This window comes from Dama dama, chromosome 5 (genome assembly GCF_033118175.1).
Source record: "Dama dama isolate Ldn47 chromosome 5, ASM3311817v1, whole genome shotgun sequence".
NCBI lineage: Eukaryota > Metazoa > Chordata > Mammalia > Artiodactyla > Cervidae > Dama > Dama dama.
In genome coordinates this window covers 105,393,173-105,407,468 of record NC_083685.1, presented here as the reverse complement: position 1 = coordinate 105,407,468, position 14,296 = coordinate 105,393,173, and the positions used below count along the sequence as shown (strand labels likewise).

Here is a 14,296-nt window from a genome sequence, read left to right as displayed (position 1 = left end):
AAGGGCATCAGTAGCTGTGACACGTGGGCTCAGCAGTTATGGTTCCTGGGCTCTAGAGCACAGGCTCAGCAGTTGTGGCGCACAGGCTTAGATGCTCCACAGCATGTGGCATCTCCCCAGATCAGGGACCAGACCCGTGTCACCTGCATTGGCAGGCAGATTCTTTACCGCTGAGCCACCAGGGAAGTCCCAGTTAGGGACACTTTAAACAAATGTTTGGTTAAGTCATTTTAAAAGTCTATTTTACAAACAGTATTATACTACTTCAGATAAACTATCATACCTAGTATATCTGCTCCTCCATCCACATCTCCAATTAGGCCTGAACCACTGAGCCACCAGGGAAGCCCCCAGCCTTAGCATTTTTATAACATTTTCAACAGAAAATGTCATTTAACATAAGAAGTTCCTTTTTACCAATTTCACTAGAAGCCCCCCAATAAAAAAAAATTTCTGTTGGTGATACAGTATAATAATCTTCTTCTTTCAGCTTTAAACTGATCTCTAAACTAGATTTGAGGACCATTGAAAAGGTGTCAGGTGAAGCTTCAATGTAAGCTGTGGCATTTAGATTGGCCTTGACAGAATACTTCTACTGGTGGTAACCTAAGCAGGATACAAATGCGTATGTGGGAAAACTATAAAGAAAAGCAACTGGATGCAAAAGTGTGGAGTTTAGGAAAGGGATCAAGGTCAGAGATTAAGATTTGTGAAAGCTGATGAGTGGATGGTATTTACAGACATGAAACTTGAGTTACCTAGATTAAGTAGAGCAGAGGGCTGAGCTTTAAGCCCTAGAGAACTCCAACATTTAGAAGTCCAAAACCAGCAAAGGAAAAGGACCTGTGAAGAATACCAGAGACTGGGGAGTTGGGGGGAGTGGGGAGGGGGTGGGGAGAAGTATCCTGGGAGCAAAGTGAAAAAAAGCACTTCAAGAAGCAGACAGTATTCAAATGTATCAAGTGCCTCTACAATGTAGCAAGAGAATGGGAATTTTCCATGTTTAGAAAGATGGATATTTTGGATAATTGTAAAAAAAAAGGCACACTGGTGCAGTAGGTAGAATTAAAGTCTCAGAGGAATAGGATGAACAGAAAAAAAAAACCACACTCTTCCAACATGCTAAGGTCTGTCCCCACCTTGAGGCCTTTACAGATGCTACCTGGCCATCCTGAAGCACATATTCCTCTCGACCCTTCCATGTGCCTGGGCATCTTCTTCTCAGGGCACAGTCACCACTTCCAAGAGAAACTCCTTAACTACCCCTTCTTACTACTATTCTCTAGCCCCTTACTTTGTTTTATAAAAACAGTATGTAACACTACTTGAAATTCCATGCTTTCATTTATTTGTTTCTTTGTTGATTTTTCTCAAGAATACAATAAACAAAGGAATAAATATGTACAAATACTTCTTTTTAAGTTTTTTAAGAACAACATGTATATTTTTCTAGGTGCACCAGTCTTGGTAGATATTCCATTACAGTTATCCCTTGTTATCTGCAGGGGATTGTTCCAGAACTCCCTGTGGATACCAAAATCTACAGATGTTCAAGTTCCTTATATTAAATGGTATAGTATACCTGAAGATATAACCTTGTTGACTACAACTCTCTCACAGTGAGACATCTGCAATAAAGCAACAAAAAAGGTCCATAAATTTATAATCATGGGCAAATCTCCTTTTCTGTCATTCTTCTGCCATAGTTTCCCTGGTTTTCTCACACAACATTTCACCTTAACCTTATTTCACACACACACACAAAAGTGCTAGTGAAATTAATATTACGAGCATACTCTTAATAGAGCTAGGTCATCTTCAAAGTTCTTAGGGAAATGAAAGTTGAAAAGCACATTACAATAGAGACGATCTAGTCCAACTTCTGTCAGACATGGAAACCAAGACTAGTGTGTTTCTTCAATGCAATCCACATGTGAACTCTACACCCAACTCCCAGGCTTTTTTGCAAAGTTAGAGAAAGACATCTGACTAATAACAAAGACTTAAGTAAATAGTAAAATATGTCCTGATTATGAGACATATTTCACAAACTTATCCCTTTTGGGGCAGGGGGAGAGGCTGCATTGGGTCTTTGTTGCTACACGCGGGCTTTCTCTCATTGCAGCAAGCAGGGGCTCCTCTCTAACTGTGGGGTGCAAGGTTTCTCACTGTGGTGGCTTCTCTTTTTGTGGAGCATGGACTCTAGGGCGCACAGGCTTCAGTAGTTGTGGTACACAGGCTTAGCTGCCGCCACAGCATGTGGAATCTTCCCAAACCGGGAGTCTAATCCATTTCCCCTGCATTGGCTGGTGGATTCTTAACCACTGGACCACCAGGGGAAGTCCTGTTAAGCCTTTATCTCATTTACTGGCTCCATGTCCACAGTAGAAACAGACTGGATTTTATTTTAAAAACCTCTCTTGGGAATACCTACCTTAGTATCCCTAGGGAGGACACGACTCCCCTGTTCAAATCCATCTGTTAATCAGTTTATAACTTGTCAGAGAATGGAAAAAATGTGAGGTTAGGCCTACTGTTAAAAATACTTTGCGGTGGGAGCAAAGCTATGAAATATTTATTTACTTCTTACTGTTTTGAGCACATTTCAAAGGTCAGTGAAATGATTCTAAATGCCTCTACCTACTAGAGCTGAGAAACAGACCATTTACATTATGTCAAAAGAATCTTTCTAACACCTAAAACAAATAATTCATTTGACAAACATGTTCTGAGAGACAACTATGTGCTAGGCACCTTTTCTAAGTGCTAGGGACATGGCAGTAAATAAACCGCATGGATTTTACATTCTTGGTGGAGAGAAACAAAATAAATAAGTAAATGACTTTATATTTTAGAGGTATCATAAGAGCTATCTAAGGGGACTTCCCTGGTGCTCCAGTGGCTAAGAATCTGAGCTTCCAATGCAGGGGGCCTGGGTTTATTCTTAGCGAACTAGACCCACATGCCACAACTAAATATCCTGTATGTCACAACTAAGACTCAGTGCAGCCAAATAAATTTAAAAAAAAAAAAAAAATTTTTTTTTTTTAAAGAGTTACCTGAATATTTAAACCATGATAAGTAATTTGGAGAAAGAGACCAGAAAAAAGAGATAAAGATGTAAGTAACTCAACTGTATTCATTTAGGTGGTCTGTTTGTTTTATGACAGAGTAGATTTTCTAACATAACAAGGTTCCTTTATAATCAGTTCTCTTTATAAATATTCCACTTTATAAGATATAGACTATAACTTCAAATATTTTTAATTATTAGTATATCTCCACTCTTAGAATATACTATTATTTATATTTACAACTTATTTTGTAACAAGTTCTTGGTCAAGAATATAATTTATAATGAACTAACACCAGGCCTTTTTAGCTAAACACACTGCACTTTTGGATATTGGTTTATGAAGGTTTCGAGGAAATTGTTATGCTGTCACTCAGCCGTGTCTGACTCTTTGCTAACGACCCCATGGAATGCAGCCTGCCAGGCTCCGCTATCCATGGAATTTTCCAGGCAAGAATACTGGAGTGGGTTACCGTTTCCTTTTGTTTTTTTAAAGTAAATTGTGAAGCTTCCCAGCGGTGAACCAAGGATTTCAGGTGGCAATGATTTTCAATTCTTAAAAACATAGTTAGGTTCAATGATCACCCCATCCTAAATTCATATGATGTAAATCAAATAGAAACAGCCTAAATGAAATAGAAATGTTGGTCATTAGTATGACAATCAAGATGTAACAATGCTTGACTCTGTTTTCCTATAAAACTTGAAAAACGAGTAATACAAAACAAACTCTTTGGGAAGAGCTCATTTCCAATTTAAAAAAAGCATTAGTTTTACAAAATAAAATGTACACATACTATTTCATTTTATTCTCTTCTGGTTGTCTAGCACTTCAATTTGGATAAGAAAGCTTATAAAACAAACTGAAGATTTTCATAGGATAAAGCTTACCTTCAGACTGGTATGAGAACGTGGTTGACTTAATTCCTGAAATTTCCATTGTTCTGATCCAGGGGTCTCGCCACCTTTCTGAGTGTCAGGTGTAAGCAATCCGTCTCCAGAAGGTAAAGGGAAAATCCCTAATGATATAGGACGTTCTTTTCTATTTGGAGAGGGCAGAAGAACTAAGCATTAATTCATTTTTAAGTTTTATTCATCATGACTGTAAGTAATAAGCCTGGGCTGTCACTGCTTTAGAGTCATCACTCTTAAATAATATTGTGTGCCTATCTGAACAAGTACACTTACCAAAGAGAAAGGATGAAGTCTCAGAACTTAAATTAAGCCCCAAGAAATCAATTAAGAAAGGTAGTAAAAAAAATAGTTTAGAAAATCTTAAGTTACTCAGGAAGCAGTCTATGGTGTGATTTCACAGCAAGGGGAGCTGCTACAGTTTCACTCATGCTTAGGTCAGCCCTAGGGAACTGCAAATGACCCCCACTCCAGCTTCTCTAGGCTTTCCAATTTCTCATATTAATCCCTAAATACTTACCCAAGTCTTTTTAGGGTATGTTTTTTCTGCCTTGAGGAAAATGAATACATGGTTTAAATCAGGCCTACTGATTAAATAGTCAAAAGAACATGTACTAAAAAATGTTGCCTGCCATTTCAATCAAGAAAGAATAGAATGTTGTCTGCCATTCAGCCATTAGCCCCTGTAGCCAGTCTGGACGAAGTGCCCTGAGAGGAATTCAGGATGGAGAAAAACGGGATACTGACCCTAGGTGGTTAAGATGCATATCAAAGAAATAATTTCAGTGAGCCCAGACTCCTCTATCTTCCCAAGCATAGAAAAGCACTAAAATCATTAACTTGACAGGTTTGTCTTTTGTAATTAGCAAAAACTCCTGAGTATCCGAGTTCCTCCCTTGCTTGTTTGGAACAGTTCCTCAGAGCTATCTGAGAGGCTGCCCCGATGGACTATAATCCTTAGAAACGTCCCTGAGTAAAGCATAATTCTCAGCTTTTAGGTTGGGCTTTTTTTGCCCCTAGAGTTTTATCCCCTAAAGTAGGAAAACCGTATTTTTCTACAGGAACTCATATTTTTCTGTATGAGTTCCTTTTCATCACAGTATGTATGACAATACAACTGTCAGTTTTTCCAAACAAGGACGCCCAAAGATTCTATCAAAAACTGTAGAGTTTCCAATGCTTTGTGGGAAATTTCAGTGAATAAGCGGTTCAATTTTAATAATAGAACTTGAGAGAGAAACACATCCTTTGTTAATACAAAGGGTTTTTAAAGAGTAGAAGCAAGCCTGGTTCTTCCTGGGTCATTAACTCAAATGGAAATTCGTTAGAAACCAGACACTAAAGGTTTGGAGCTTCTGGTAAAATTGTAAGAACCGGAACACTGAGGTTATACACAAAAGTTGGGAAATATTCAGTTTTGCTAAATAAACCTTTATTCTGTAAGCTTATCTTTATACTAAGAAACTTTAAGCCACTTGTGAAATGTGCCCTCATTGAACACAAAGGGTACATTGCTTTCATTCCTAATAACAATCAGGAAGAATTAGTACAACTGTCAAACACCTTAAAGATTAGGGGAAGCAAAAGGGTTGAGAGATTGTATTCTATTAAAGCTGTAAGCACAAAGAAACAGAACAGGACTTTTCTCTATCAGAGTTAACTATTATCACTTCTTCACACTTGGGGTACTTTTCCTATTTGATTTGGGAGAAAAATTCAAACACACATAGGCAGCACAATAAAAGGTTACATTTTAAAACCAAATCTAAGCTTGTCTTTATGACCTGCCAGAACCACCAAATAACAGAGCAGTCAGCTATTCTGTTTATACAAGTTATTCCCAACTGCTGGTTCAGCAAAAAAAACTTTCATAAATCCACAGCAAAAAGAGGCATTATTTATTATATCCTTACTGAATAATACAGAACACATTATACACATACATGTTTCCACTTATTGTAAAACCTGTTCTTTCTTGAGAATGACTCACCCCTTTCCCCCATCTTTTCTGCTTGATTTTAAAACGCCCTTTATTTCATCAAACGATGGTGACAATGACCGGAAATTTGGGACAGGCAACTTATTCTGGGAACTGAAAATCTAAGGATCTTAGACTTACTAGATTACTTATTCTTTTTAACATATCTTGATGACTTAAGCAAAAAAGTGATCAAGAATTTAATCAGATGGAATTTAATGGAAAGCTCTCTGATCCCAAATGCAAAGAAAAGTAATACAAACTTTATTCGAACTTATCACACTGCCAACAGAAATAAAAACACAGGCCAGTCATAAGAGTTATAATCCTTTATGAATGATAACACAATCATTTTCACACATGTCAAATACTGGAAAAGTGTAAAACTACTGGGGGAAGGAGTCAGCTAGGAGTCCAAGCTTTATACTTTCCCATTTCTGTTAACTACAAAATCTACAGTCCAAAATACGAGTAGAATTCAAACCTTTACATGCTTTTATTTTCCTCCAGAATCTGCTCTACAGAGAGAGCACTTTTCCTCAGAAACTGACAGCTGTCAAGAGGGTCAGTGATGTTCTGGGTTATACTGTTTCAACTCTGGAAAAACAGTATTACTACACACCACTCTTCCCTCTTTTTTTTACTGACTTGGGAGGGAGGGAGAAGGACATATAATTATGCATGTTAATTAGAGTCCTATTTTCAAAAGGAAACCCTGAAAAGAGAACATTAGGTCCTGTACTATATTGGTATGTATATTTGATACTCTATATATTAAATATATATTATATATTTATATATAAATATAAACTAACTATATACTTAACTATATATTAAATGCTTCAGTAAAACTCACAGAAGAAACCAAAGAATGAAATTATCAAGTGGCAGATTTAAACACTAGGTGCTTCAATAATGCTACTACTGTCAAGAAACAAAGCTATCAGAATCAGCCATCAGAATTCTTATTACATCTTTTTTAAACTGCCATACATCCATTTTTAAATTGGTTATTTAAATGTTACCTATGTGCATAAATAACTTTGCAAATATGTCTTTAAATATTTTTATTTCCATTTAAAACAAATAATCATTAATAAAATCTACTATACATATGAATAAAGAGCAGTAAAAAGATTATATTTGTTCAACACCCACCAATGTGGCAAACACTGAAATAGATGATTTATTTACATATCCTCATTTAATCCACACAAGGAAGTAAGAATTATTTTCCCTGTTTTCAGATTAGGAAAAGTGATGCTCAGAGACTTTGGGCACTAGTAATTGGAAGACATGGGATTCAAAGTCAGGCCTGTTTTGACTCCAAGACCCATGTACATTCCCTGGAACTATTACTTCTTGACAACTGCACTTCAGTCATGTTTAAGTCTTTGCACCCATGGACGGTAGCCCATCAGTCTTCTCTGTCCATGGGATTCCCCCAGCCAAAGTACTGGAGATCTGGACTGCCACACCCTCCTCCAGGCGATATTTCTGACCCAGGGATGGAACCCACCTCTCTTAAGTCTCCCGCACTGGCAGGTAGGTACTTTACCACTAGCACCACTGGGAAGCCAATCTTAATATTAAAGACTTTGATATCTTTCTTCATTCAGATCAACAGCAACTTTTATATCAAGAAACTCTTTGAATTTAATCATAAGTTATTTTATGAATAAAATAGCTAGAGCTGATATAGTTTTACTAAAAATGGAGTAAATATAAATGATTATGAAAATTATTTACTTGTTTAATTTACAATATATCTTTAACTGATTAAATACAAAATAATCATCTCACGTAATTTTTAAAATGACTCAATGGGGTAAGAAGCTCAAAGGAGGAAACTCGGATACAGAGATTAAGTAATTTGCCAAAAGTCCCATAGCTCATGTGTGGCAGAGCATTTATAGCCTGGTAGTTCAACTCTGAACCTCTTATCCACTGCACAGTACTGGCTTCATAGATGGAACTGAAACCTAGGACATCCCTTTAAAATTAATCTTACTTTAATAGTCTATATGTTCTTGTGTTCCAATTTTCTAAAAGCCTATATATACAGACACACAAATCCTTTATGTACTAAAATGTACACAAAGCAATAAGATTGCTCCCAGTTTTTATAAAATCAGGAAAAAAATAAATAAATGGCCAAGTTTTAAGACCACGGATGAAATTTAATTTCATCTGGATCTTAAACTAATGTTGAACATGAGGATGAGGGAATTTACTACTTTAATTTCTCTTTAAGTCCACAATTAGGAGTTGAGTTTTAAGTAAACATTTATATAATAAAAGCTACACATTATGAACCTTCATTTAAAAACCACACACGAAGCAGAAATCTCAACAAATCAAATTTTTATCTTGGTGAGTTAGAAAACAAAAGAAACCACAACATTAAACCTCTAAAATGCAGAAGATGGTTCTTGCAACATGCAAGTACAGTGACCAGAAGAAAAGCTACAGAGATTAATGATATCCCCACAAACAGGCATGGATATCTGTTACCCAAGTCTACAAAGAAAAGGCAACATCTGACAAAACAATAGTGAATAGGCTTTGCAAAGCTTTCCAACTTTGATGCATAAATAATTGGGAGAAAAAATGAATTCCTTGCCCTAAAAGGTTTAAATCCTTTCACTTCAAATATGTTTTGCTGTAGGAGGAAAATATTTACATTGTCAGTTCCCATGAACTGCTATCAAAAACTGCAAAAAGGATGCCTGAACCTCCAACAGTCAAAGGATCATTGGAACAAAACAAACACCTATGCCTGTGTCTAATCAACGACAAGTCCCACCATAAAGCTACTTGCTTCTAAGTGCTCAGATGCTCTCATGTAGCGGTTGTGTGAATTTGGACCCAACGCTCCACTCCTGTTTTCCTTTACTGGTTGAACCCTCTGCTTAAAACAAGACCACTCTGACCTTGTATTTGTGTATAAGCACGATCTGAAAATCCTTTTCTTAAGTGGGTGTTTTCCAAACACAAAGCATATCCCTAAGCAATAGCCTATAAATATATATAAGAATAGAAGTCTTAGCTTCAGGCCATTTTCCATTGTTTCAATCTGCAACATAAATGGTTACAAAGAAGACCCATAAAGCTAAACATAAAAGAAAAACCAACCAGAAAAGGACTTCTAAGAGAGACTGAAGTACCTGAGTATCCTTGGTAGGTTCTGCGTCAAAGCTGGCACTCCGGTAGAAATAGAAAAGTGCACAAGCAGCAAAACGGAGAGAGATACTAAGATAGCAGAATTAATGACCACCGCCCCGCCAACAAAGCCAAACACAAACAGCAGCATGCATCCAGGACTCATGGCGCTGTGCTGGCATGGTGAAACACCCGAACCAGGAGGCCTACACAGGGGCCAGAGGGGTATCTTTGTAGTGAGGCTCTGTCATTCAGCTGCTGCCACAAAAACAATGCCATCAGCAGCAGCTTTCCACTCCATCCTGCTGCAGCTCCGAAGCGCTGACGTCATCCTGCTCTCACCGCCTCATAACCATAGAGCTGCTGCTCCTAGCATTTATGCAGCAATCCAGAGCAGAGGCCAGCCTATTAACTATTTTCCTCCCCACTAAGAGGCCTGGCTTAGCTCATTGGCTACAATGCTTGGAGATCTACATAATTTATTCACACTCCTACATCAAACAGAAGTCTGGCTAACCCTTTCAAACATGTCTCTCTGTAGCAAAAAGGACTTTTAAACCAATTATACAGGAGAAATGAAAAATTTACAGCATTCTGACAAATAAAAATTTTAAACCTACTACAATCTTTGTCAAGTATCAGAAAACAATGGCTATCAATATACCTTTTCATTAGTGAAAGTTGTTTTGTTTTTCTACGCTACCCCCTCCTATAGCATTCCAACTACAGCAGGGAGAAAGCTAACTATTGTCTGAGGATTAAAGAACAGAGAGAAACAGAAACAGATTATATTATCTTCCTTTTTCCCAAGGTAAAAATGTATTAAAAAAAGCTTACCTAATTCTACTATGAGCTGTGGATTCTAGTTGATCACTCCCTGAGATCTGATGAAGTTTTGTTCTTTCTAAGTGTTCCATATAATTATGGATCATCTATTTTGAAGAAACAAAAGAATACACAAAATTTTAAGACTAATACCTGGAAAAAAAAGTATAACATTTTAACAAAGGAAACCTTTTAATATAAATTTCTTATTTATTAGACTACCCATGTTCCATATTAAAGAATATTAAGGATGAAATTTTATTTTATTCTCAAAGGGATATGCAAATGCTTACATTTAAGGATGCTAGAGTCCGAAAAATAACCAACATTTTGCTTAACATAGCAAAAAAATTTTCTTACAATGAGTAATGCTATTAAATAATTCTTACATGAATAACACAAATTAGATATAGACATTGGGAAGGAATTGACAAGAGATTACTGATTAAAGGGGACAGATGGCACTTGAGAAATCCATTGCTAAAGTGGGAAACAACAAAGAAATTAACTTGAAACTTGAGTAAAGATAATTTTCAATTTAATACCAAGATATTTATTTATTTTTACTACAGATTTAGTTCAAAGAATGCTAAAATATTCTCTCCTATGTTAGACTGCTAACTTACTGGAATCATTACTTAATATAATCATATAAAAATGGCAGCAAACTGAAACAAATGAAAAACCAGAACACATTAACTCTTTAACAAGGAACCATAAGACGCAAGCTGAATATGGCAGTGACAACTTCAAGAATATCAAGCATAAAACCTGTCAAGAAATTCTACAGTCTGATTTGATTCTTTTTTTTTTTTGGCTGCAGTGGGTCTTAGTTTTAGCATGTGGGGTCTAGTTCCCTGACCAGAGATCGAATTCAGGCCCGCTGCATTGGGAGCATGGAGTCTTAGTCACTGGACCAACCAAGTCCCTGATTTGATTCTTGATATAGTTCCACTTTTAAGAGACCCAAACCTGGTATTAAAACATGTCAGTTCAGTTCAGTTCAGTCGCTCAGTTGTGTCCGACCAACTCTTTGCGACCCCATGAACAGCAGCATGTCAGGCTTCCCTGTCCATCACCAACCCCCGGATTCCACCCAAACCCATGTCCATCGAGTTGGTGATGCCATCCAACCATCTCATCCTCTGTCATCCCCTTCTCCTCCTGCCTTCAATCTTTCCCAGCATCAGGGTCTTTTCCAATGAGTCAGTTCTTTGCATCATGTGGTCAAAGTATTGGAGCTTCAGCTTTAGCATCAGTCCTTCCAATGAATATTCAGGACTGATTTCCTTTAGGACTGAAATGGTTTGATCTCCCTGCTGTCCAAGGGACTCTTAAGAGTCTTCTCCAACACCACAGTTCAAAAGCATCAATTCTTCAGCGTTCAGCTTTCTCTATGGTCCAACCCTCACATCCATACATGACTACTGGAAAAAACATAGCTTTGACTGGATGGACCTTTGTGGGAAAAGTAATGTCTCTGCTTTTTCATATGCTGCCTAGGTTTGTCACAGCTTTTTTTCCAAGGAGCAAGCATCTTTTATTTTCATGGCTGCAATTAACATTCACAGTGATTTTGGAGACCAAGAAAAGAAAGTCTGCCACTGTTTCCATTGTTTCTCTGTTTGCCATGACATGATGGATCCAGATGCCATGATCTTAGTTTTTAGAATGTTGGTTTTAAGGCAGCTTTTTACTCATTCTCCTCTTTCACTTTCATCAGTTCCTCTTCACTTTCTGCCATAAGGGTGGTGTCATCTGCTTAACTGAGGTTGTTGATATTTCTTCTAGAAATCTTGACTCCAACCTGTGCTTCATCCAGTCTGGCATTTCTCATGATGTACTCTGCATATAAGTTAAATAAGCAGGGTGACAATATAAAGCCTTGACAAGTGCCTTTCCAAATCTGGAACCAGTCCATTGTTCCATGTCCAGTTCTAACTGCTGCTTCTTGATCTGCATACAGGTTTCTCAGGAGGCAGGTAAGGTGGTCTGGTGGTATTCCCATCTCTTGAAGAATTTTCCATAGTTTGTTGTGATCAACACAGTCAAAGACTTTAGCGTAGTCAATGAAGCAGAAATAGATCCTTTTCTTGAATTCTCTTGCTTTTTCTATGATCCAGTGGAAACTGGCAATTTGATATCTGGTTCCTCTGCCTTTTCTAAATACAGCTTAAACATTTGGAAGTTCTCAGATCACATAGTTTTGAAGCTTAGCTTGGAGAATTTTGAGCAGTACTTTGCTAGCATGTGAGATGCGTGCAATTGTGTGGTAGCTTGAACATTTTGAACATTTAGTTTGAACACTGCCTTTCTTTGGGAATAGAATGAAAACTGACCTTTTCTAGTGGTGGCCACTGCTGAGTTTTCCAAATTGGCTGGCATATTGAGTGCAGTACTTTTATAGCATCATCTTTTAGGATTTGAAATAGCTCAACTGGAATTCCATCATCTCCACTAGCTTTGTCCACAATGATGCTTCCTAAAGCCCACTTGACTTCACACTCCAGGATGCCTGGCTCTAGGTGAGTGACCACACCATCATGGTTATCTGAGTCATGAAGATCTATTTTGTATAGTTCTTCTGTGTATTCTTGTCCCGTCATCTTAGTATCTTCTGCTTCTGTTAGGTCCATACCATTTCTGCCCTTTATTGTTTCCATCTTTGCATGAAATGTTCCCTTATTATCTCTAATTTTCTTGAAGAGATCTCTAGTCTTTCCCATTCTATTGTTTTCCTCTATTTCTTTGCATTGATCACTTAGGAAAGCTTTCTTATCTTCCCTTGCTATTCTTTGGAACTCTCCATTCAAACGGGTGTATCTTTCCTTTTCTCCTTTGCCTTTTGCTTCTCTTCTTTTCTCAGCTATTTGTAAGGCCTCCTCAGACAACAATTTTGCCTTTTTCTTGGGGATGGTCTTGATCACTGCTTCCTGTACAATGTTACAAACATCCATCCATAGTTCTTCAGGCACTCTATCAAATCTAACCCCTTGAATCTATTTGTCACTTCCACTGTATAATCATAAGGGATTTGATTTAGGCCATACCTGAAAGATCTAGTGGTTTTCCCTACTTTCTTCAATTTAGGTCTGAATTTTACTATAAGGAGTTCATGATCTGAGCCACAGTCAGCTCCCGGTCTTGTTTTTGCTGACTGTAAAGAGCTTCTCCATCTTTGGTGCAAAGAATATAATTAATCTGATTTCAGTATTGACCATCTGGTGATGTCTATGTTTAGAGTCATCTTTTGTATTGTTGCAAGAGGGTATTTGCTATGATCGGTGCGTTCTCTTGGCAAAACTCTGTGTTAGCCTTTGCCCTGCTTCATTTTGTACTCCAAGGCCAAACTTGCCTGTTACTCCAGGTATCTCTAGACTTCCTACTTATGCATTTCAGTCCCCAGTGATGAAAAGGACATCTTTTTTTGGTGTTAGTTCTAGGTCTTGTAGGTCTTCATAGAACCATTCAGCTTCAACTTCTTCAGCGTTACTGGTCAGGGCATAGACTTGGATTACCGTATTACTGAATGGTTTGCCTTGGAAACAAACAGAATAGTCTGTCATTTTTGAGACTGCACCCAAGTACTGTATTTTGGCTATGTATTTGGCTATGTATTATTGACTATGAGAGCTACTCCATTTCTTCTAAGGGATTCTTGCCCACAGTAGTAGATATAATGGTAATCTGAATGAATTTCGTCCATTCTGGCCCATGTCAGTTCACTGATTCCTAAAATGTCGATGTTCACTCTTGTCATCTCCTGTTTGACCACTTCCAATTTACCTTGATTCACGGACCTAACATTCCAGGTTCCTATGCAATATTGTTCTGTATAGCATCAGATTTTACTTCCATCACCAGTCACATCCACACCTGGATTTTGTTTTTGCTTTGGCTCAGACTCTTCAATATTTCTGGAGCTATTTCTCCACTCTTCTTCAGTAGCATAGTAAGCACCTACCGACCTGGGAAGTACATCTTCCTGTGTGTCCTATCTTTTTGCCTTTTCATATTGTTCATACTGTGGCTATTGTGACTAGTGCTGCTATAAACATAGGAGTGCATGTATCTTTTTGAATTACAGTTTTATCTGAATATATTCCCAGAAGTGGGATTGCTGGATCATATGATAATTTTATTTTTGGTTTTTGAGGAACCTCCATACTGTTTTCCACAGTGGCTAAACCAACTTACATTCCCACAATTTAAAGAAATGTAAATATCAAGAATAGGCAAGAAAAGGAGAATATTCCTAGAATTTTTAAAATTACAGCATGGAATAGCTTTGTAAGTTGCTAAACTTTAGCTGCATGAAGATAGGTTTCAACTTCAAATAACTTAAA

The 14,296-nt window shown here is 37.5% G+C and overlaps 1 protein-coding gene across 4 annotated transcripts in view; it reads right to left on the bottom strand.

Moving 5' to 3' along the window:
* The window catches only part of SPAG9 (sperm associated antigen 9), a 154,110-nt gene that overhangs the window by 71,447 nt on the left and 68,367 nt on the right, over positions 1 to 14,296 (bottom strand). For all 4 annotated transcript variants that reach the window (XM_061143714.1, XM_061143711.1, XM_061143713.1 and 1 more), the window contains exons 4-5: positions 9,963 to 10,057; positions 3,965 to 4,115 (exon numbers count right to left, since the gene is read on the bottom strand). In XM_061143714.1, coding sequence (XP_060999697.1) covers positions 3,965 to 4,115; positions 9,963 to 10,057 — 246 coding nt within the window. The remainder of the gene's footprint in view (positions 1 to 3,964; positions 4,116 to 9,962; positions 10,058 to 14,296) is intronic.